Here is a 22,436-nt window from a genome sequence, read left to right on the forward strand (position 1 = left end):
ATCTCTTTCAGAGGTAGCTATGATAGCCCTAGGTGTTGGTGGTGCTGGAGGCTGCAGAAAGTAAGTCTGCACTCTTAAGGACCAGTATATAGGAGTGGTTAACTATTTTTTTTTTTTTTTAATGCACACCCTCCTAAAGCCACTTGGGAGAAGGTGGAGTCCTGCTATTACAGTGCCATTGTCCTGCCTCCATCACCAGGGAGGAGGAAGTGGGTGTGTGCAATGCCTATGACAATGTGCCATTGTCAGGGACATTTTCGATTGGCAGGCGGTACAGGGAAAGATACAAATTTATATCAGTGAGGGATGGTGGATCTGATGGTTACGTTTTCCACCCGTGTGGGATGTTTCTGCAGGTGATACCTTGTTCTTGGTTTCTGAAAAAACAGCTACCACTGTAGCTGCTGTGCTCTTTGAATCTCTCGGTGGTGGGTAGCGAGCGCAGTAAGCAGGAACAAGGGTCGCAACCTGGTGGATAGTTTGAGATGCACGAGCAGAATTGGCCAGATAGTTTTACTCAAGTTCCTTTTTGACAGGAAAAATCATGTCTGAAGCAATTTACCAGGAATGCGATGGCCAGGAATTCAGGCACAGGCCAGCCAGGAGCACCCTGTGGTGAAATGTAGCCCTCAGAACTGCTGGGCACCCGTGTAAGGCACAAGTTTTGCCAGCTGGAGCCCCCTGAAATCCGGCTGTTTCACCAGGGCAGTCCTGCAGCTATGTGGCTGTGTAGATTCACTCAAGGGTGAGCAAGTGCAGCAACAACACAGGAGGCATTGTCTGCTTGCAAATAGTGCTTTTAGCTGCCTCAAAGATCAGGTGAAACACTAGTACTTGTTAAAGAAACCTAATCCAGCTGACTACTGTTGTGTGATAAATGGTCTCCTGTGATCTCTTCCCCTATCAGAAGCTTTAATATTTTCGTGGTACATAAAGTTGACCTCTAATTAAAATCAATGTATTTTCTCCAGGAGCCCATATTGTTTCCTGAGAGCATATAGGCTTGTTTTTGTATAGTTTCTTCTAAAATGCACATAGCTACTGCAATTTAATGGCATCATTTTATCCATGGTGAGATTGTTCCTATTGAGTGCTGTTGGCCTGAGAAAAGTAGGATTTGTTTTGTTCACTTTTTCATACCTGGATAGCACATATTTATCATACTTAACTTTCAAGTTCCTGGTGACATCAGAGTATTTTCAGAACACTCTTACAGTAACTCTTCTCAGCTTAGTCAAAAGCTGGTTAAAGTTAAATAAAAAATTATTTTGAACAAGAAGCCTTAATCCTTTTTTCCTTTTTACTTTTTTTTTTTTTTTTCCATCCTACTCCTGGGACTCCCACTGGGTCAAAAGGGACTACTTGGCTTCATTGTTTTACAGCTTTCATTTGGGATGAGGTATTTTCATTACTTGTTCTGTAACTGAAATTCCTTTAAAGTCCTTCAGGACAGTCTGGTTTCCTTGAAAGTTAGCAGGTTTTGGTTTTTTTGGTTTTTTTCTAAAGTTAAAAGGAACATGTGAAAGGTCAGATATTAAAGAAACCATCTCAAATTCCAAGCCAACAAAGAGTGAACCAGTAGAAATGTCCTGGCTTCAGCTTTCGCATGCTAATTTTGCTTAGGTAATTTAACATATCTGCTTTCTCCTTGAAAGGCCTGTTCTGAACCAGTGATTTTGGTCTTAAATCAAAGGCCTTCCCAAAAGTTATTTGAAAGAAGAAGCTTTCACTCTTTTTCTTTGTTAGGGTGTTGTTTTTTTTTTTTTTTTTAGAAGAGTACCTGGCATTTGCCAGGTACATAGGAGTGGGTTTTCATGGGACTCCTGCAGTCACTTACTTGATTTTACACTGACTTCAGCCTGGTGCTGATCCACAGCAGACTGATTGATGCTTCTGTGAATGGAAAGACTCAATGAATAGCTGTGACTAAAAGAAAAAGTGGCAGARGTGGAGCAGTCAGGAAAGCAGCACAGTTTTGAAGTGCTGCCTCTAAACCACCTTGATAGTAGAGAAGTTTTAACATCTGGGTTTACAGCAACTGTGTCTGTTTATTAGACCTTTGGACAGGCGGCACATAGCTATTGTGGTGTTACAGGTCTCGTGAGTAGGGGTACAAGGGAAGCATTGGGGGCAGATAACACCTGTTTTTTAAGTATAAGACACTAATTTTTCCAACCTCAGGCTGGCTACTTAAAGGACAGCTATTCAGCTGTATGATGAAAGGGTTCTGTTTGAAACTGAGTATTATCCGTGTCCCCTTCTTGCCCAGCAGAGCAACTGGCCACATTTCAACAAGATGTCCRAGAAACCTTGGTGGCAACTGTTGCATAGATCTGTGTATTTTAATTCTTGTGTCCATTTTGTTAGTTTACCCTGAAATGTGAAACACCTGTTGATWATATTTATATTAGCTGGAGTAGTGTGGACAAAATTGAAATGGTCAGACATCTGAGTCCAAGCTCTTTGCAAGCTGAGATAGCTGTCACTGTATGTGGAGCAGAAACTGACTTGTGTGGGTACTTTTCTTAACCACACTAGCTATCTAATCCATCTTTAATCTGGTACTGTCATTTTGTTGTTAAATTTGACCCAACCTAATCTGTATTGTAATTTTACTTTTACAGAATCTGTTACACAAGAAGCTGATGATGACGGTGACGATGATGACGATGAAGAAGATGATGAAGATGAYGAYGATTCTGTAGTTAAAGAAGAAAACGGTGTATTAGTCTTGACTGATGCAAACTTTGACACCTTCACTGCAGACAARGACACTGTGCTGCTGGAGTTCTATGCTCCATGGTGGGTTCACAGTGGCACCTCCTTGGGTGCAGGATACACCCCTAAAAAGCGAACTTGGGTTGCYCTTTTAAAAATGACATAGCAGTAACTTGCCTGCAGGAGATGCACTGGACTCTGCTCTGATCCGGGGAAAGAGATGGTTCTGGTGGTGTGGAAGAACAATTTTTTCCTACCTCTGTACCATGCAATAACCAACAACCTGCTTTTTCTCCACAGATGTGGGTGATACTGAGGGATCTCATGCCACGGGAAGCACAAGCTTGATTCTATCTCTGTTTTATGCCTGTCAGGGAACAGAAATGGTCCCAGTGAGGCCAGGAAAGTCACGCAGTGGTCTTGCAGCYTGCTATCATACTGTACCAGTGCTGGACCACTGAAAACTTGTGCACTTGCTCATCTAGATGGAGTCATGAAGGTGTCCCTAGTAGGGAAATTTCTAGAAGGTTTTCCTTTTCAAATTCACATTTCTGTCCTTGCCAGAAGGGTGTCGTGTGATTAGGGACATAGCTTGTTTGCATTACCAATTTTAGCAGTGCCTCATATATCTACCTAATGGTGGTAGCTCTGCTGGCATCCCAGGATACACAGCACCACTAGTTTGCTCCAGGAAGCTACAGTGGACTTGCTTGCATACAGCCAAGAGAAAGGATTTAGGCCTTCTCCTGCATTCTTATGGACAAAAACATTAGGGGTGGTTACTGGGGGAAAACAAGAGTAGAAGATATTTTCGGTAGAGTTGCTGAGTTGCTGTTGCAGTCAGAACTTCTTTTCCTTTGTGGCTTAGTGATACAAAAATCACTTACTCATTGGTCCTTCCCCAGTCTTTGAATAGAGGGGGAATATGATCTTGCTTAAGGTGGAGTTGCATTTTAACYTGTGCTGTTCTTGTCACAGAGAATTCCATCCCTGCATGGTTGTAGGCACAAATTCTGCAGCTGTAGTTTGCTTACATAAAAACTAAACATGAAGTTTAATTTATCAGAGCAGAAGGATGTGTGTCATCGTAGACCAAACACCTCACCTATTTTTCTACTCCTCCTGCCAGCTGAGAGCCTAAAGAGCACAGGCTGTCTGCCACAAACTTCTTTTTGTTTTCTTGGTTTTATCTTTAACTTGTCAAGCTATATTTAGCTTTTCTTATGCTGGTATCTTCTGTCATGCCTGCAGGAGCCTCTGTTCTTCCCAGAGAGTTCTGATGTGGCCAGAGAGGAAGCAAATGCTGTGTTACCATAGTGGGTGCGAGATTTCATTAGGCCAGCTTAACTGCTTTGTTTTCTCTTTACGTCTGRGGTGCTATGGAGAGAAGATGAACCTGGGTTAGGGAGAAGCTGAAGTTTAATTGAGACCATATTTTTGGAGACAGGAAGGAAGGAGGAGCATAATACAAAGTTTACAATTTTGTTGTAAAAGCAGTTGTTGAATTTTTTWACAATGATGGCAATACATTCCATGTTGAATGAAATTTTTTTTAAAGGTTTTGATTTGAACAAACAGTGTACATTAGCCACATTTACCCTCTATCTCTCCATGATCTGAACATGTAGCAAGACAAACATTTCTGTGCTGATGATGTAAACATCAGTCAGAAGGCATCCTGGAAATGCAGAGCAGCAGATAGGTCTGCATGTCTGTCATGCATTAACATACCTACTCGTGTCTTCCTCTGACAGGTGCGGGCACTGCAAGCAATTTGCTCCTGAGTATGAAAAGATAGCCAAAACTCTGAAGGAAAATGACCCTCCTATTCCTGTAGCCAAAATAGATGCTACTGCAGCCACTTCACTGTCAAGTCGTTTTGATGTCAGTGGCTACCCAACCATCAAAATMCTGAAAAAAGGCCAAGCTGTTGACTATGATGGGTCTCGGACAGAAGATGGTAAGCACCAATACTTTGCAATTCTCTGTAAGAAAGAAAAGTAGCATGTGATCTTCCTTTTAATATKTGGCTATTTTGAAGGACTCTGATCTCAAGGTAGGTTATTTTAAACAGCATAGTATTATGAAGGCTGAAGTTTTCCCTATTTTGTCAATAGGCTGCATGCCAGAGGACCATTTTGCAGGTAGTGGGTAGTGCTTTTACTGACAGAAGGTTTCTAGAAATATGGCTTGACTAGAAGAGGAGGGAGTCTCATGTTTGCTGAAGGATCAGCCAATAAACATTTKAACAGTGTATTGGTTATATATAAACCACTTGTATTTTGCTGAATTTATATGTCCAACTCCAGTCAGAGAGGGAAAAAGCTACCTTTTCTGTCTGTTGTGAGATGGAATTCAGTGCTGCAAAGTACATATCTGTGCTCTGCATAAGACTATGGGGTGAGGAGAAGACCTTGGCAATACCAAGAAGGAAATAAAGAATAAAGGAGCTTGATTAAGAAAGTRTTCTCATGTAACCTTGATGTGAAAGCATTGACCTAAGACCATGCTTACCACTCTGATTTCAAATTCTTGGTATCATCTCTTGCATTTGATACACTACTGGTATGACTAAATGCATGCATGCTAATTGGGTTATTGAACTGTATTTCAGCAATTGTGGCCAAAGTTAAAGAGGTTTCTGATCCCAACTGGACCCCTCCACCTGAAGCTACTCTGGTATTGACCCAGGATAATTTTGATGAAGTTGTGAATGATGCTGACATAATCCTGGTGGAGTTCTATGCTCCCTGGTAAGCAAGAAAGCTGTCACCTGTATTTKTCTAGCACAGATCGCCTGAGCACATTTGGTGAACCTGTCTTGTGTTGTTACGCCCCTTCACACACCTTTGCCTCATGCAGGTTTTTGTAGTTCTGGAGTTACAGTCTGCACGTAGGATCACACTGCAAATCACTTGCAGACTAGACTGGATCTATGTCTCAGCAAAGGGTGGTGTCCAAAACTTCACTGTAGGTCACTGAAGGTTCTCCACATTTGCTAACGTGGGAACAGACTAAGATACTGAAAACCAAAGAGAAGTGGTCTTTAGTTTAAAAATGGCCTCTAAAATTCAAGTTACCTATAGTAATGTGAGGCCAGGCACAGAGGCCAGCCTCACACTAGAGAAACACATTCCTAGGCAGAAGTGTCCTCTGTAGAATCAATGATCCCATTTCTACTTTCCTCATTCTGRAAGGCTTTTCCACTCCAGAGGTAGAAGGTACCTGGCAGGTTTCATGGCTTGTAAAAAGTGCCCTCTGCTTTCCCTCCCTAGGTGTGGGCACTGCAAGAGGCTTGCTCCAGAATATGAGAAGGCTGCCCAGGAGCTCAGCAAGCGCTCACCTCCCATTCCCCTGGCTAAAGTTGATGCCACTGCTGAAACTGAGCTTGCAAAGAAGTTTGATGTTACTGGCTACCCAACTCTCAAAATCTTCCGCAAGGGCAAGCCTTATGACTACAGTGGTCCACGGGAAAAATATGGTACTACAGYTTATGCTTTTTATTATTTTCTGAGAGTTTGACCACAGATATTTTGCAGACTTGTTGATGTTGTGGCAGTTGGGAAACCTATGTGCTGTCATGCCTACACAGGCCAGCAGTTCAAATTTGTCTAATCTTTATAACATCTTATGGTGGTACTATCAGCTCTTTCTAACATAAAGAAAGTTAAATGCACATGCTGAAGTGGTGGTAGTATGAGTAAATGGGCAGGTTTTAATTGTACTGGAATGTGGCATGAAGGCTGGAATAATACTCATTATTAAGTTTTAATAAGAGGGAGGACTTAAKACTATTGAAGTAGCACTTTGGCTCATAGCAGGTTCAGGAGATAGTGAAGGGTCTGGAATTTCAGAATGGACCATTGCTTGCCAGATCAGCTGAAATCCATGGGTTGTATGCTTGGTTACCTCTTCTGAAACCAACCTGAAAAGGAATATTCAGAACTGCAGCTTTAAAAATTTGGACTGAGGTCTTGCTAATATGATCTTTAGGTCATTGCACAGGACAAAAGGTGTCCATGGGAAATGTGGTATTAAGCAATGTTGAGATGAAATGCCTGAACCTTTCAGTTCAATAAATGTTCTAAGCAGCTTTTTGGGGTGTGTTTGTCCCACAGGTATTGTTGACTACATGATTGAACAGGCTGGTCCTCCATCCAAACAGATTCAGGCTACCAAGCAGGTACAAGAATTTCTGAAGGATGGGGATGATGTCATCATCATTGGTGTCTTTAGCGGAGAGAATGATAAAACTTATCAGCTCTATCAGGAAGCAGGTAAAGAATGTTTTAAAATACTAATGAAACATMCATTTTGTTGAGGTTCTGCCTAGGAGTTTGGGCATGCAGAAATCATTTATTTCTGCTCTTAGTTCAGTAGGAGAGGTTGGAGAGGAATAAGAAAGAAGAAGAAGGGTGATCTTCTACTTGTACTCAAAAAATAAACTCACGCCAGATTTTGAGGCTATAACTAAAGGGTCAGCCAGTCACACAATATACCTCTTCTTGGTAATTGTGTCMCTGGAAACATGTGGATTAGAGAGGAGGGAATTAGAAAATTCCTACCTGAGGAACCAACCACGATTTCTTGGCTTAAAGCCTAGATATGTTTGTTGTCTGTTACTCTTGTTTTATGTCTGGCAGTTCAGAGTGAGTCTTCACCAGACTCATTTGGGGTGGGAGGCCTGGAGATTCTGGGTCAGCTTAGCTAGACTATTCCTGGCAACCCGTCTACCTGCTTCTGGGCCTGCTACTGTAGTTAGATGAGGAGCTGATCTGTTTGCTCCAGCAGGGCAACATATACAACTGTTTCCCAGGCTGTCCCAAAGCAAATAGTTTGGCTAGCTGACCTATTTGGGAGGAAGCCAAGAGGTGAGAGATTTGATAAAAGAATAACTCGTTCGCTGTATGTGTTTTGGAAGCTGTTCAAGGTGCTTGAGTGTGTAGAATAACTCATCAAGTYGATGGGCTGTTGAACAGCATTCAAATAGTGCTGCTGGAATTGCATGCTTCTCACCCCTGGATGAGAGCTGTTGTCCAAGACTGGGTTGTTCTGTGTCACTTTGAGAATAGGAAAAGAGTTGCCTTGCAGTTATAGTCTCAAGATCTCACTTGCAGGCTGTCAGTTCATTTCTAATGACTTTTCCTTCACTCTAACCTTCATTTTCCAGCTAATACTTTGAGGGAAGATTATAAGTTCCATCACACATTCAGCAATGAAATTGCAAAATTCTTGAAGGCATCTCCAGGAAAACTGGTTGTCATGCAGCCAGAGAAATTTCAGTCGAAGCATGAGCCCAAGATGCACGTTCTGAATCTTAAAGTGAGTAGCTGGTCCAGAGCTAAAAAGTTTGTGTGTGGATTTACAGTTCTTTTTCTCTGTATTTATGATGAGTTGGCATCTTCCTGCTGGATGTACTCCCASTAGATCTTTAAGTCAGTCTGTCCACTGAAACGCTATTGTTTTGTTCAAGAGAAATTTTATGAAATTAGTCTGGATGTTACATTTTTAAATAATAATTTGCCCTTAAAATATTAAGTGCTCAAAGATTTGAAAAAAGTGGTGGCAGCATTGTTTTTATAACATGCCCTTCCATCTTTCCTGTTCATGGGTGTATCAATATTGCTTTTCAGTAGTGTGAAATGCCACTTAAATCTGTTTGTTTGATTTTTTTTCCACGATTCCTTTAAGCAGGACTCTACAGATGGAGCTGAGATTAAAGAGCATGTGCTAAAACACGCTTTGCCTCTAGTTGGTCATCGCAAGCCTTCCAACGATGCCAAGAGATACGCTAAGCGTCCTCTAGTGGTTGTCTACTATTCGGTGGACTTCAGTTTTGACTACCGTGTTGGTAAGTTTGCTGCTATTACCCTTCCTCCACTTGGAGAGGAAGCAGGCACTAAATAACTAGAYATTACCAATCATGTACTCTTTTGTTTTTTTCAGCTACCCAGTACTGGAGAGGCAAAGTCCTGGAAGTGGCCAAAGACTTCCCTGAATATGTGTTTGCTGTTTCTGATGAGGAAGATTATTCTTCTGAAATAAAGGATTTGGGTCTGCTTGAGAGTGGGGAGGATGTCAACGTTGCCATTCTGGATGAAGGTGGCAAGAAGTATGCCATGGAACCAGAAGAGTTTGACTCTGATGTACTCARGGAGTTTGTGCTGGCATTTAAAAAAGGTACAGTTTCTGAAATAGGATTCTCTAAGCTATTTTGTTTACCCTTCCAAGAGTTYTTTCTGGAGGCAATGGCTCCAGTAAACTGAGTGTGTTTTGCAAGCCTAAAGTGTTCCTGTGGCTTTAAAGTGTGAGCTGATCATTCATGTTTGGGAGTACCATACTAAATCACTGSCTAGTACTTTGTGGATGAACAGCTATAAAAAGAGGAGAAAGGTTCTAGGGAATTGCAAAACAAGCTGTTGCCCATATTTCACTAACAGGTTATTGGGCTAAAAGGTCACCAGCTAACTAGCCTGTGTTTCATGCTGAGGCAAGTTCATTTGCTGGTGCACTGCTTTTTTCCTGGTGGGAGAATGTACTTCTGTCCTTTCTTAGGGGAGACTGTAAGGGCTGCTCTTGTCACATTCTAATAGCATTGTGTTTTTTTGCTTCCCTCTAGGGAAACTGAAGCCAATTGTGAAGTCCCAGCCAGTGCCAAAAAATAACAAAGGGCCTGTGAAAGTGGTAGTGGGTAAAACTTTTGACACCATAGTGATGGATCCAAAGAATGATGTTTTAATAGAATTCTATGCCCCATGGTGTGGACACTGCAAGAAACTAGAACCAGTGTATAATGAGCTAGGCAAAAAATACAAGAATGAGAAAAACCTGATTATAGCCAAGATGGATGCTACTGCCAACGACGTGACGAATGACCACTACAAAGTGGAGGGATTCCCCACCATCTACTTTGCTCCGAAGGACAAGAAGAACAACCCTATTAAATATGAAGGCGAGAGAGATTTAGAGCATTTGAGCAAATTTATAGAGGAGCATGCAACAAAACTCTCCAGAACAAAAGAAGAGCTTTAGATAAGATGARGGTGGTGAAGAAAAATTGTTTGTACAATGTAGTTAAAATCAAGTTACTGACAAAACTTTGTGAGAGAAGAATTAAGCAGTTTTGAGCAAAGAGATTCTTGAGCAGTAAAGCAATTGCAGTATCTTTTTTTTTTTATATGGCAGGCGAGTTTTTTTTCTGGACACTGAACTTAATACTCTAATATGAATGTCTTATGTTAGTTACTGTTTCGATCTTTAGAGAAAAATACATCCTTTATTTTTTGTGACTATCTTGAGCTTTATTCTTTGACTCCAAGGCAGCTGTTTTTCAGTTGAAAGAAACTACCAAAGGGGAGAAGCAGGTCCTTCAGACAAACAGATTTCTCTTATTTGTTGTTATGGTTACTGGGGGGAACAGTCCTTTCAGCTAGTCTTTTCTGTTATGTTTCTGTGTACCTATTCATGTGACTCTATCATTGTATTCATAGCTGAGGATAAGAATGGAGGTTTTCTAAAGTGTGGATGAATTATTTRGTCCTACTGAGATACAACACAGGGACTTGCTAACTAAATGTGCTCCAGACCTGTTTTAGCTTTGTGCCTCTCTGTAGAGAGAGTGATGCTAAAATAGCAAGTTYTTCTAATTTACCTCTCTTTACTTGTCCATATTGACCCATTTATATCTKAGTTTTCCTAAATATGTTTTGGAGTAATTGGAGCATGGCAGAACAAGAGCATCTAGTGGGTGGAAATGCTGGGATTCTGGTATCAGATCTATGTGTTGCTGTCTCCTTTCCTTTAGCAGAGAGGAAGTTTTGATAGTGATTCTTCTTTGGGTGAGCAGACTGAGACCTTCTGACGGCCTTTATTCCTCTAGCAGGTACAAAGAATAATCACATCCCTTCTATGCTCCCCTTGGGAGTATACATTCAAAAGTGATTTTTTATCTTGAATGGCTCAGTTTCAATATGGCCTTAAATTTATGGGCCATGTTGAGGYTGCAGACCTGCATACTCTGGAAGCATGTCTGCATGTTCTCAGAGCTGTGATGCTGCGGTGTGTGCAACTTGCCCTGAGGCAGTTTTGATTCACATTTTGTTTTACAGGTACTGCTTCTCCTAGTAGCATTGTTTTCTGTCTTGCAAAATATCACTGTCTTCCTTCAGTAACTGCTTGTTGCATTAGTTTGTAGCTTTTTGAAGTGTGTGCAAATCTAAAGCCACTACCCAATCTATTTTTTTTTTTTTAATTCTGGGGAGATGCAGTCTTCTGTGTAGCAAGGATTAGCCCATGTCCAGGAGAYGGCTGTTCAGGTGTAGTCTGAGGACCCAAAAGGGCCTGCCATAGGGGTGTGTAATCCTTATACTTTTGCACTACACTTGACATCCCTACTGAAGGGATGTGCTTCCCTTCTGCCTTGACAGGGGACTCTGCCCACTGTTAACAACCCACACAGCAAAGCATAACTATCAAATTATTCTTGCACAGGTGTATAGGACTGCATGAAGGCTTCCCTTAATTAATGGATTAGCCAAAGCTACTGAAGAAAGCTCACCAGGAGCTTATGAATGAGGGGGACAATATCAAATCTGGGAATGCTGGGGTGTGTCTGAATGCTATTCATCTCCTGTTTATCAGCAAAAGCTGTGAAATTCTATGCAGCTAAGTGTTAAAGCAGTGTTATCATTCACCTCAGGTCCTGTCATTGTCCATCTCTGCTTTTCACGTTAGAGGGTTTTTTCTTCTACTGTTCTTAAATATACAGATGCCTGTTAAGCTTAGGCAGTATTTAATCTRTGAGACTCTTACCAGGTGAAGTGCATTATCTTCTCATCTACTGCCATTTCTGTTTGCAGCTCTTCTGTGAGCTTTCAAAAGCTCTAATCTGTTCTATATGTGTTGTGCTGGCAACAGGAGCGAGACCAGACTTAGCTGACCATCAGAGGTGACTTATTTCAGCTTTAGAAAATATGCATACAAGTAACACAAGTTCTGTCTTATCTGCTGGTATTACCAACTCAGTTCTTCAAAGAAATAAGCACAAGCTTTTAAAATCAGTTCTTGAAACATAGTTCAGGTTGTGAAGCGAATACCCTAAGCAAATACCTCACACAGTGCTGTGAGGAACTAAATTGCTCCTGCTTGTTAGTTGCAGACTTAAAGGGTTTTATTTCAGAACAGATGCTGTCTAATTGACAGGAGGAGATGGATAAATACAGAACATATAGAAGGGTGGGTATTGGTGGTGAAAGACTACAGTCAGGGCTGAACCGTCATTCTCCTTGGGACAGTAAGGGTTAAAGTTAAGCATAAGAGTTTCTCGCCTCTCCTCCAACAGGTGCTAAATTAGTAACATTGTCATTGCCAGTGCTGTACTGTGTCTTTAAACTTCACCCTCCCAGCAGGAGCAGACAAAACTGGGTTAAGACCTCTGCAGCCTCCAGGAAGCCCSTGTGGCTGTAAAAGACACAAGACCCAGGGCAGTGTCCCAAGTGTGCTTGTTCAGTRCTCCTGCCACCTCTCTCCCTGTCTCCCCAGGTGAAGGCAGCCTGGTACATAACAGGTACTTCAGTACTGTGCTGAAACACCTGAATCTTCTCCAGGAGCAGTAGTGCTTCAGTCAGAGCTCAATGAGGAATGGGAATACAGTACCTGTAGCACTGCTTACAGTTTCTTGACAACTGTGAGCTGCAAGAGCAGGCAGTGTTATCCCAAGTAGGTCATGGGTTTAGGCTGTGAGCAGTAGAGGGAATGAGGATTTGTTCCATCCTTACACTAGTGTCAYTTGGCTACATTTCCTGAGTCCTTGGCTGTGCCACACACCTTGGCATCTGCAGGTCATAAATGCATTTGTCCCTTCCCAGCAAGATCAGGATACTGTTGTCTCCGAGGTCTGGGCTGAGTCATACTGGGAAGCAAACTGCTTTCCTTAGATCCAGTATCCTATCCTTTGCTGTGTGCAGTATCAACATCACATCAACTTTCTGTGAAACTCACTGGGATGAATATATCATCAGGTCTGTTACCTTTGTGCAGAAAGTGATATTAATGTGATTGATGCATTCTAAGGGGAACAGGTTACACCATCTTTTGGAATTTGTTAAATGCATTCTGCTTGCCTGCTTTTCCCTTCCTGATGCATTAGGATGCTTTCCTAAACATCCTAAACTCTTTTATGACAAAGTTACCTAAATGCTGCTGATAAGCCTTGGTGTTACCTTCTTACAGAAGAAAAAAATCAGCACAGAGTGCAGGAGAATAAGGGAGYTTCCCTCACTTGCTCTTAGCCACAGCTGCATGAGCACGTGGCATTGTTTCTGTTTGTACCAGGTGGAAGACATCCTGTCTGCAGTTTGTGCTTCAACACAGGACTGATTGCTGTAGTATTGATGGTCCAGAGAGCCTGGCCTGGTGTATCTCACACACATGCATCCTCTCAAAAAATGAAGTTATTTCTGTAAACTGTAGTACATCTTAAAGTAGTCAGTCTTGAGATTTCTTCAGGGTCATCTCCTTTCSTTTGAGGGTGAAGAACTAAGGCAAGCAGCATCTGTAACACAAATGGTGCTGCTTTAGGAATGAGTTTGTCTGTACTGTGTCTGGGCATGACCTGGCGTCTCAATACTGAATTAAGTGCTAGATTTTTTTTAGTAATGGAAGAGATTTAGTAACAGTAGAGTGTTTGCAATCAAGGCTATTACCTGGTTTCTACTCTAAGCAATTTTGCGTGTCAAAACTGCTAATTATGATACTGCCTGGGTATGGCCCAGGATTTGGTTGGTAGCAAGCAAGCAAGGCACTGCAAGGCTGGAGAGTACTCCACAGAGTTTTATCTGCCCTCTTGTACATGAAGGTGTGTGTTGAGGAAAGGAGCTTCTGAAAAGCAGAACATGAATAAATGATACAGGTTAAAGGCTTCTCAGACAGTAGCACTAACTAGGTCAGAGTAAATCAAGCCCCGTGCAAACTGTGCAATCTGCTTAGTCAAACTGMTGTAGACCCTTGGATTTGTGATGCAATTTGGCTTTGGTTTGCAGTGCTTGACTTGCAAAACTCCCTTTGTCAGCACACATCAGGGATCTATGAGCAAGCCTAGCTGATTTAAATGCTGGAGCATCTTGGCTCAGTTGCCAGGTATTTCTGAGACTCGAGCACAGCTTGAAGTGTCACAGGAATCACTGCACATCACTGCAGTGCATTTGTTAGGGAAGGGCTCTCAATTGCCAACTGCAAAGGACTCCCCTTCTTTTCCTGCCTGGACCCATGGCAGGTTTTGTGAAGACATGCAGCCCTGAGCAGAAGAAACATTCTTCCACCGTGTGTGACCTATCTTGGTATCTGCCCATAATCCCGCTCACAAGTCAGTTGTTTTCCTTCARCATCCTTGGAGGTTGTTCTGCACTGAAGCCAGTTCCTTTAGACACATTTCTKCCTGCTCTCAGACCACAGTTTGATTCCATGTTAATGTTAGTCCTGGATTTTCTGTGTCAGGAGCAGCTGGTTTTATGTTGTGCTGTAATCTGAACAATCTCTATGTACCATGAAAACTAAATTATCATGCCTTTGCAGAGGCTAGATGAGACTGCTTGGGTCCGGAAGGACATGGCCAAATGAAACTCTCCAGTTTCATTTTTGCACTTAGAGAAAAAAGGAATCTGTGAACCACTCCAAATCCTTACAAGGTGGGAGTTTCAGTTTCAGAAACTGTTCACATCCTAAGCTGTGTGTGACTTGGTTAACAGAAGAGTAAAGGCGATAATGGCATATTTAATCTAATCATGCAAATAGAACCCTTATCGCAATCAGTAACCCAGTCCTCTGAAGGATTTCCACAGGCTGGGGTTTTGAACAGCCAGTTGTTTCTTCATAGTGAAAACTGACACTTGTCAGCCTGGCCTGCATTAATACCCTCCTCCTTGCCTTTGTCTAAGTTATAGTTGCCTTCCTGAAATTCAGTGTGTTTTGCCTTACAACAGGAGAGAATTTTTCTGCGATACTGCCTGGTAAAAGGCTGCTCAGAATGATAAAGCAGAGTAAAACAAAATACAGCAGAGGGTGATCTCAGGGGTGGAAAGAAAGGTAAATGATACATTTTGCTGAAGTTAGAGAAATCAAGGTTAGACAGGGCAAATTACTCAGCTAATCTTGTTGGTTTACGTACGAAACCACAAGTTCTCAGCTGTTTGCTTTCCATTTTCAGCCTAATAACTTGCATTTAACCTATGGACCTGTTCCAAACAAAAGCCTGCAACACAAACAAAGCTCCACAACTCTGCTAAATGCTGCTGCTGCATTAACACTGATTTCTGAAATACAGAATGCATCCAGGAAATGGGATATACTGCTAGAAAGTGGTACTACTACTTTGAGAAAGGAAGGCAGTTTTGCATTCACTTGCCATGTGACATCTTTCATATGTAATATTTGCTTGATACCTTTGGACAGTGGACTTYAGTGATGTATGTTGGTATGGRGGTTGGCTCTTCTTYTGTGATTTTGCATTGGTTTTGKTCTTTTCCAGTCTCAAGATGATATAATGACTGAAGTAAAACTCCAAGTAAAATTCCACTAGTTTAATAAGGCTGTAGCTTTTCCCAGCCAGCAGATCTTCACCGAGGGCCTAGTTGGGTGGGTTGAGCTTTGTTTTAAGCTCCTTTCCCTGAGCCTGCAGGAGAAGTAATAGAGCACCTGGCTTGAGCAGGTGCAAACCAAGAGAGCTGTTTACCAGTGTACTAAGGAGCCCATGGAAATGTAAGTGGCCTTACTATAATCTGCCTGCCTCTTTGTTTTTCTGAGAGATCACCCTTAATGTTCAATTTGGACAAACCAGCACATCTTTAAATAGAAAAGTCACATTTTGAATAAAAAAAAAATAAAATAAAGGTCACAGTGGGCTTTTTCATTCTTTAACTTCCAGGATGCAAGAATTAATGATCTCCTTGAAGCATGCTGTTTTCCATAGCCACATATCAGGGGGTACAAGGGTAGTGYTTCCTTATACTGGAAAATGTCCTAAAGAACTGATAACAAGTCTTTATTTGATCACAGTGCTGTGGTAATAGCTTCAGTGGCCAAATCAGTGTTTGTTTGGAGTTATTTTCCTAACAATGCAGCTTGTTTTGCTGAGAWTTGCAGGAATGGTCAAACTTCATTGGCACAAAACATCAAGTACTTAAACACTTCAGGCTGAAGAGATCCTGTTGAACTGTGGGTATGTAAGGAGCAAATCATMCTCTTGTCTGTGAAGCATTACACTYRGAAAGGCCAGACCTAAGCCACTTATTGGAAAACACTGCTTGGAAAGGGAAGAGGAAATTAGGACAATGTGTGAAGATGGCTACCGATATGTAAATGAATCTCAGGCAGTACCAGGCAATACAGCAAATCACCTTTATCTGCCACTAGAAAATACAGATAACTGACTATATGAGAGCAAAAAAAAAACATGAGAAAACATTTAACCTGAGACATGCATCAGCTTAGACATAAAATAAGTAGAACTGTACAAAGATGTTCTAGTGGGAATTGTAGACCTTGGGATACTGTTTTAAGGGAAAAAAAAAAAAAAAACCCAAAACCACTGCCACGAAGCTGATTTGGTTTGAAACCTTCCTTGCTTTAGTCTTATCACTGCCTGAAATCAGTAACCACTTTAGATCCCACACTTTGTTAGTGGCAAAAGAGTAAATGAACATTGCCTGACACAACAGAGCCCAACAGCAGAAGTTAGTTGTTTCAAAAACTGACTTCAGAGAATCCATCAGATACATTCATAACTATCCTGCCATATCCATTTGTTTGCCTAAAGGAACGAGTCATTATTATGTGGTTCTCTGCTGTCTATGACATATCCTTTCTCCGAGGAAAGGGACTTTTTTCAATTRAATTGAAACCAGTGTTACTCTTTCAGAATAAGCAAGATACATCCAGCATTATGGTGGCAACAAAGTTTTCCTCATCCCAAGCCATGATTAATTAATTCCAGTAAAAGATTCAGTATCAAAAATTTAGGTGCCTGGCTGCTACATTGGAAGGTAAAGCCGGAAGTCTGGGATGCACCTGCTAGRGAAAAATCTGCCTGGAGAAGCAGACTCAGACAAGATCCAAAACAAATAGCATGGTGAGTAAAGCCCAGTGGAACTCCAGCCAGCAGAAAAGACTGAAAGCCACCTCTCTTYCCCACTTAGGCAGATTTCCTGAGGTCACAGAACTGTGCTTGCAGTCTTTTGTGGTTGTCAGCATAAAACTCCCTCTGGAAAGSGGGAGCCTAAATTCTTCCATCAAAGAATTTATCTTTGAGCAGGAGCTGTGACCCTCCATGTTTTTACAACAGCAGTTAGACTTTCTCCCCAAGGCCAAGGAAACACCTCTCTCTTCCTAAAAATGCTCAAGTGTGCATCTTTTCAGCAAATGCATTAGCTCTCTACCCATCAGAGAGAGCTATGCTGTGCCTTCTGCTGCCTTTTTTTCTGCTGCACTTGTCTGACCAGGTGTAGTTWAAAAAATGGGGTTCCTGTTCTGCTCCTCAAAAATACTTAGCAACGTTTTAATTGTGCTAAGTGGTATACATTTGTAGATGCATTTTTATTCATAAAAAGGTAGGAGTAAGTTTTCAAGAACAAATTAACTATTTCAAATATTTCCTTCTTCCTCAGAAAATCCTTTTATCTTTTTTGTTGTTGTTGTTGTTGTTGTTGTTGTTTTTCCTGAGGAAGAACAGACAATTCTCTTCCAATTACTTCAAAATTTAAAAAAAAAACAACCTGCCAAAACAAAAAAAAAAGGTTACATTGCATCTTAGTTTTTTGTGCTTTTTAACCTTTCTCCACACCCCCAAAGCTTAGAAATGCCCTGAATTCTTCAGTCTTTGGTTCTCCTGTGGTGTCTGCCTTACCTGAGTCCAGGTTATGGATCATCCATAAAGTTTCTTTCCACAAAAACCTTACAGCTCCTCCTAACAGACCTGATGCTCTTAGGTAACCCTTGGAGCTCCAAATCCCTGCACATTAAACCCTTTGCTAGCAGTCAAGCCTGATTTGGGACCACTCCTACACACTCAGTTTGCATCTCTCATTTCCCCACTCACAGTCCTGGGCTAAGGGATGCAAAGGCATCCTTTTTTTGCTCACACTTTGCAATGGCTGGGCATTTTGAGTCCTGTACTCAGCTTAAAGCAGGACAGTGACTGCACGAAAGGCACGGAGCCTTGGTGGCTGAGCACTGTCCATCCTCTCTGTCATTCTGCTCTCCAGAGAGGMAGGAGCAATGCCCCTGTGCACTGCCCTTGTTCATCCCCACACTTCTGGGAGCTTTAAGGAGCTTCATGTAGCAAGTCCTATCTCTAAGGGACACCTCTGCTCAGAGCACCCTGCCGTGCTTTTGGCATGTCACCAAGTTAATCTAAATAAGCCAGGTTATACTCAGTGCTTTGAAGGCAGCCTGGCGAGCTGAATCACCAAAAATTTGGTTGGAAGCATGGGTATTGCGAAACAGGCGCTGCTATAAATTCTTATAAAAGTTTTTTGGAGTTTTTTTGAGTGTGTGTGCTTTCCCTTGCACTGAAACGGAGACACGGGTGGCGGTGATGAACAAATCCTGCGCGAGGGTCTGCTCGGGATGCAAAAGACTAGTCAAGTGCRGTAGTGGGAAGGGGGGAAAGAGAGAACGAGGAGATCAATCTGTAACTGACTGTGAACAATCAATTGAGATACCCCACTACCTTCGGACCAGCCGAAGCCTCTCTCTCACCCCAGCGRTATTTATAGCTCCCTTAGAAGCATACCTTGCAGTTATGGCTACTCGCGGAACGACATTCCTTCTTTTCCACTGCCCAGGCATTCGGGTCTCCAATGCCGAACAGCGCGATGAAAGCCGCGGTTGCAAACACTCGCCTTTAAATGCAGGAAAAATCCGTCTCTTCCCGCTGGGAGCCCCCGCCGCATTCTGGGAAAGCAGTATGGAAATCACTCGTCCCGCCCTGCTCCCAGCGCCACCTCCCACCGCCCTTCCCTGGGAACAGTGCAGCTCTGGAGATTTTCCCTGAGCCTCCTAAGAGCTGGTGCTTTTTCCCTCACATCTCTTTATTGTGTTTTCCGAAGAAAACCAGGTTTCTAGTGTATGCACACAATCACGTCTCGTGTGTACCTCCTTCCTTTGGCTTGTTTTGTTGGCTTCAATTGGTGGAATGGCAAAAATTATTCAGTTTCTAACAGCTAAGGGGAAAGGAATGTCCGACTGGAAGGAAGGAAGGAGCTCCTAGGCATCCCGATGGAGGGGAGTTACACAGTTTCCAAACAAGGTGTTCCAAGGGATGGTCTGTGTAACAAGCTTCAATGATTCAACGTGTTAGTGCTTCAGGCCAATGCTCAAAATTTGTATCATTTCGCTGAGAAACCTGATGAGCACTTGAGGCAGCCCAAAGGGAGCAMAGGCAGCACAGGTTTAGGATGAGTTAGGAGATGGAAGCATCCCCACCTGCCAGAAGCAAGCTCAGCTGCAGAAAGGAACTTCATGTCTGAGAGTTTTCCTTCAGTGTATTTTTCAGCTTCTTCTGCATGTAATGAATKCAGACATCAAAAAAGCACTGATTCTTCTGATTTATTTTCCTTTGGGCTTCTCTCTCCTCTCTCAAGAGGGCTGCTTTTGATATGGGAATTCATAGTCTCTTCTWGTAGAAATCTGACCCACTCACAGCAGCATTTCCTCCTTATGCAATAAACTGAAGGAAATGGTAGTTAATCTCTCTAATCATTACCTTTTCCCATCCCCAAAGGCTAGTCATTATTGAAGGAAGCTAGGTTTTTCTGGACTTGGAGAAATTCTTGGGTTTTCTCTCAAGGTCTGTGGGTACTTGTCTCCATGGCTGTGGGTGTAATTCTTCACTGGAAGTGTTTTCATAACTGACTTTGAGTRATGCTTCACAGCTCAGTCTCTCTTCAAATTCTTGAAAGTTTCCTGGGGTGCCAGCATAAATGCTGGGGAAAATCTGTCCCAGTTAAATAATTAGCAGGAGAACACAGTGTTTTGTCCTTACAGTCCTGCTCTGGTGGGTGTGTAGTGAAATGCAACATGCCTGAGGTGCTTGTGATTTTAATGCTCACTGCAGCAAAGACACAAGTATTTGGTTCTCGAGTTTGCAATACATATGCAGGAGAAGAAGATCTGCCTCTCACCCACTGCTGTGTTTCCACTATGTCTGCTCCCTAACCCTTCCCGGGTCAGGGAGGAGACATGGCAACAGGTGCTCTTCTCCTTCCGTGGCCTTGCAAACTGCCACTATGATTGCTACAGCATGGAGAGGAGCCCCAGTGAGAGTGGTTGTCTTGGATTGATTTTATGATAACGCTCTATTCCTATATTCCATCAGCTTGTATGCCCAAAAGGTGTCTGTGCCTTTAAATGTGACCCAGAAGAAGGGGCAGGGGCGACTGGGAAGGCAGTGTGGGCAGTTAAAAGCCGGGGCTGCTGTGGAGCCGGTTTGTTGTTGGGAGCTCTGCTGGAAGCTGGGTGAACTCACCTCACTGCTTGCAGGGCAGTTACATTGCTGCTCTTAAGCTAGCTCGGGTTTGTTAGCTTGGGCAAACAGCTTTCCCTGGACTGGCATCCCTTTCTACGACTCATGGGATTTTTCTTCTGGAGCAATTTGGCGGCCAGCGGGGACAAGCCACACCACTCTATCTCATTCCGGACCCCAGAGAACCCAAGCCAGCAACAGAAAAGCACACTGAGCCCTCTTTTACATCCACAGTGAGGAGAGGACTAGCACCAGGTTCCCACTGTTGCCCGAGCGGCCATGACTTTCCTTTTTGTTTCTTTTTTTTTCTTCCTAGGACAAGAGCTGCGCCATCTTTCTCCGCACCATGTGCCAAGTGGCTGTGGGGGGAGGGGGCAGCGTGCACTCCTGGACTTCTAAATATCTAACAGTTACTTTTTATCTGTGTCCTGTGGGCACCTTGTTTTGGTAATAAAATATTTCTCTTTTCACTTTTGCCCAAGCATCTATTTCATATTGGTGGGGAAAATCATAAATTTTTTTTTCACTTAAGAGTAAACATTTAAACATTTACTCTGTAACATTTTTCTCTGAAAATATTGTCTCAAACCAAGACAGAGGTGAAGTGGGTTGTGAAAAAAGTTGGTGGCTCCCTTGGATCTGGAGTGAAAATCTGTGATTATGAAACCTGAGGTAGGCAAAACTGATTGTAGCAGGGAAGGAAACTCATCCTTCTGTCACAAAGACAGCTTTCAGAATGGTTCCATCACATAAAGAAATCAGCTAAGATGAACTATCTCAGCAGCAGCAAAACCTGGTAAAGGTTATTACAGAATATGGTAAAGCAAACAGAAATCCTCCAAGGGCTACACTTGCTGTGTTTTGAAAGAATCACATGATAAATGTTCCCTGCATTTTCTCCTGAATGTTCATTTCTTGTAATGTTGACAATATCTATCTGTAAAGAGGAGTAGCAGTGAAAGGGTATTAGCAAAGCATAGGTGCTTAAATGTTTGGGTAGATTGCTGGTAGCAGTGGTTTGGTTTTTTTTTATTTTGGTGGGTTTTTTTGTTTTTGTTGTTTTTGTTCTTTTTTTTTGTTTGGGGTGGTTGTTTGTTTTTTTTTTTTTTTTTTTTTTTTTTTAAGCAGGAACAGCAGCATTATGGGTTACCTAAAAGCTCAAACCTTCATATCTGATCTTTACCTCGCATTTTCAGACCATGGGTGACAATTAAATATAGTCACGGATGATGATGGAGATATTAAGCTACTGCACTTTTATACCTATTTATTCCTTTCTTCTACCAAAGCTATATGCCATTGTTACAACTTGAGTAAATTCTGGTCTGTTTGATATAGCCTGGATTTCTTTTTTATTTTTTCATTAGACGATCATGGACTCAGATTTTTATCTGACCAGCTTTCTCTTTAGGAACCAATTGAAGGAACACAATTAAGATCAGACTTGTTGCCTAGTCSTCCTGCTTAGGGTGAGAACTCGAGAAGAGCAGGAAATATTTAAAATTATTTGGAGTCCATGGTGCCATTCATTGTGGCTATTTTCATGAAAAAGGAATTGTTTGCAAAATGGTTTATTTTGTCCATACTGTTTGGCTTCTCTGAAACTTGGAGTTTTTTTTTTTTTCAAGGGGATGTTCTACTGTACTGAAGCTGTTCTATTCTAGCTAGCATGTATGATAAGTTTCCATTTAATTTWATTTTTGTGCTTGCTGATAATWAGGCCCATGCCTTCAGTAAGTRTAAAAGTATATTGCTTTATTAACRTCAATTACTCTTAGCTCTTATTGACATCGAAACAGCACCCACATGTCTCAGCCAAACCAGCTCCCCCTCCGACAGGTGACAGTACCAAGAGCAGGCAAGAAACATTTCCCTGCAAGCTCCTTAAGGCATAGAATTAATGTGTTCTGATTTACAGCAGCCACGGTCCTTGGAGTATTCACAGGGYCAGGGCAGTGACAGGGAATGATACACACTTACTGCAACACATTCTGAAAGCATATCTCCTTTAGATCTGTAACTTGATGCTGTTATAAATTGCTGGGGAACAATTTCTTAAATTATAGATCTGTGTTTTCARGACAACAGAGAAAATTATTTCATGTGATGCTGTTAGCAGCACTTCCTTCTGAGGCCAAGTGAGACGTGGTTTTCCCCCTCTTGGGGTGTTGGTCCTAAGAGATAACCTGTATCACTGTGAAAA

General features: G+C 42.1%; 1 protein-coding gene across 3 annotated transcripts in view; it reads left to right on the forward strand.

Annotated features, from left to right (window-relative positions):
- Positions 1–10,010, forward strand: part of PDIA4 (protein disulfide isomerase family A member 4) — a 12,808-nt gene extending 2,798 nt beyond the window's left edge. Inside the window, exons 2-10 of one of the 3 annotated variants that reach the window (XM_057384565.1) lie at positions 2,625–2,802; positions 4,473–4,678; positions 5,333–5,471; positions 5,971–6,116; positions 6,837–6,995; positions 7,889–8,040; positions 8,413–8,569; positions 8,665–8,898; positions 9,338–10,010. In XM_057384565.1, coding sequence (XP_057240548.1) covers positions 2,625–2,802; positions 4,473–4,678; positions 5,333–5,471; positions 5,971–6,116; positions 6,837–6,995; positions 7,889–8,040; positions 8,413–8,569; positions 8,665–8,898; positions 9,338–9,750 — 1,784 coding nt within the window. In that variant the 3' untranslated portion in view covers positions 9,751–10,010. Of the gene's footprint in view, positions 1–2,624; positions 2,803–4,472; positions 4,679–5,332; positions 5,472–5,970; positions 6,200–6,836; positions 6,996–7,888; positions 8,041–8,409; positions 8,570–8,664; positions 8,899–9,337 lie in introns of all 3 variants that reach the window. The other 2 variants (XM_057384563.1, XM_057384564.1) reach the window with 2 other exon arrangements.
- Positions 10,011–22,436: the final 12,426 nt, after the last annotated feature.

This window comes from Malurus melanocephalus, unplaced genomic scaffold (genome assembly GCF_030028575.1).
Source record: "Malurus melanocephalus ecotype Western Australia unplaced genomic scaffold, MMel_1.1 scaffold_721, whole genome shotgun sequence".
Lineage (NCBI taxonomy): Eukaryota > Metazoa > Chordata > Aves > Passeriformes > Maluridae > Malurus > Malurus melanocephalus.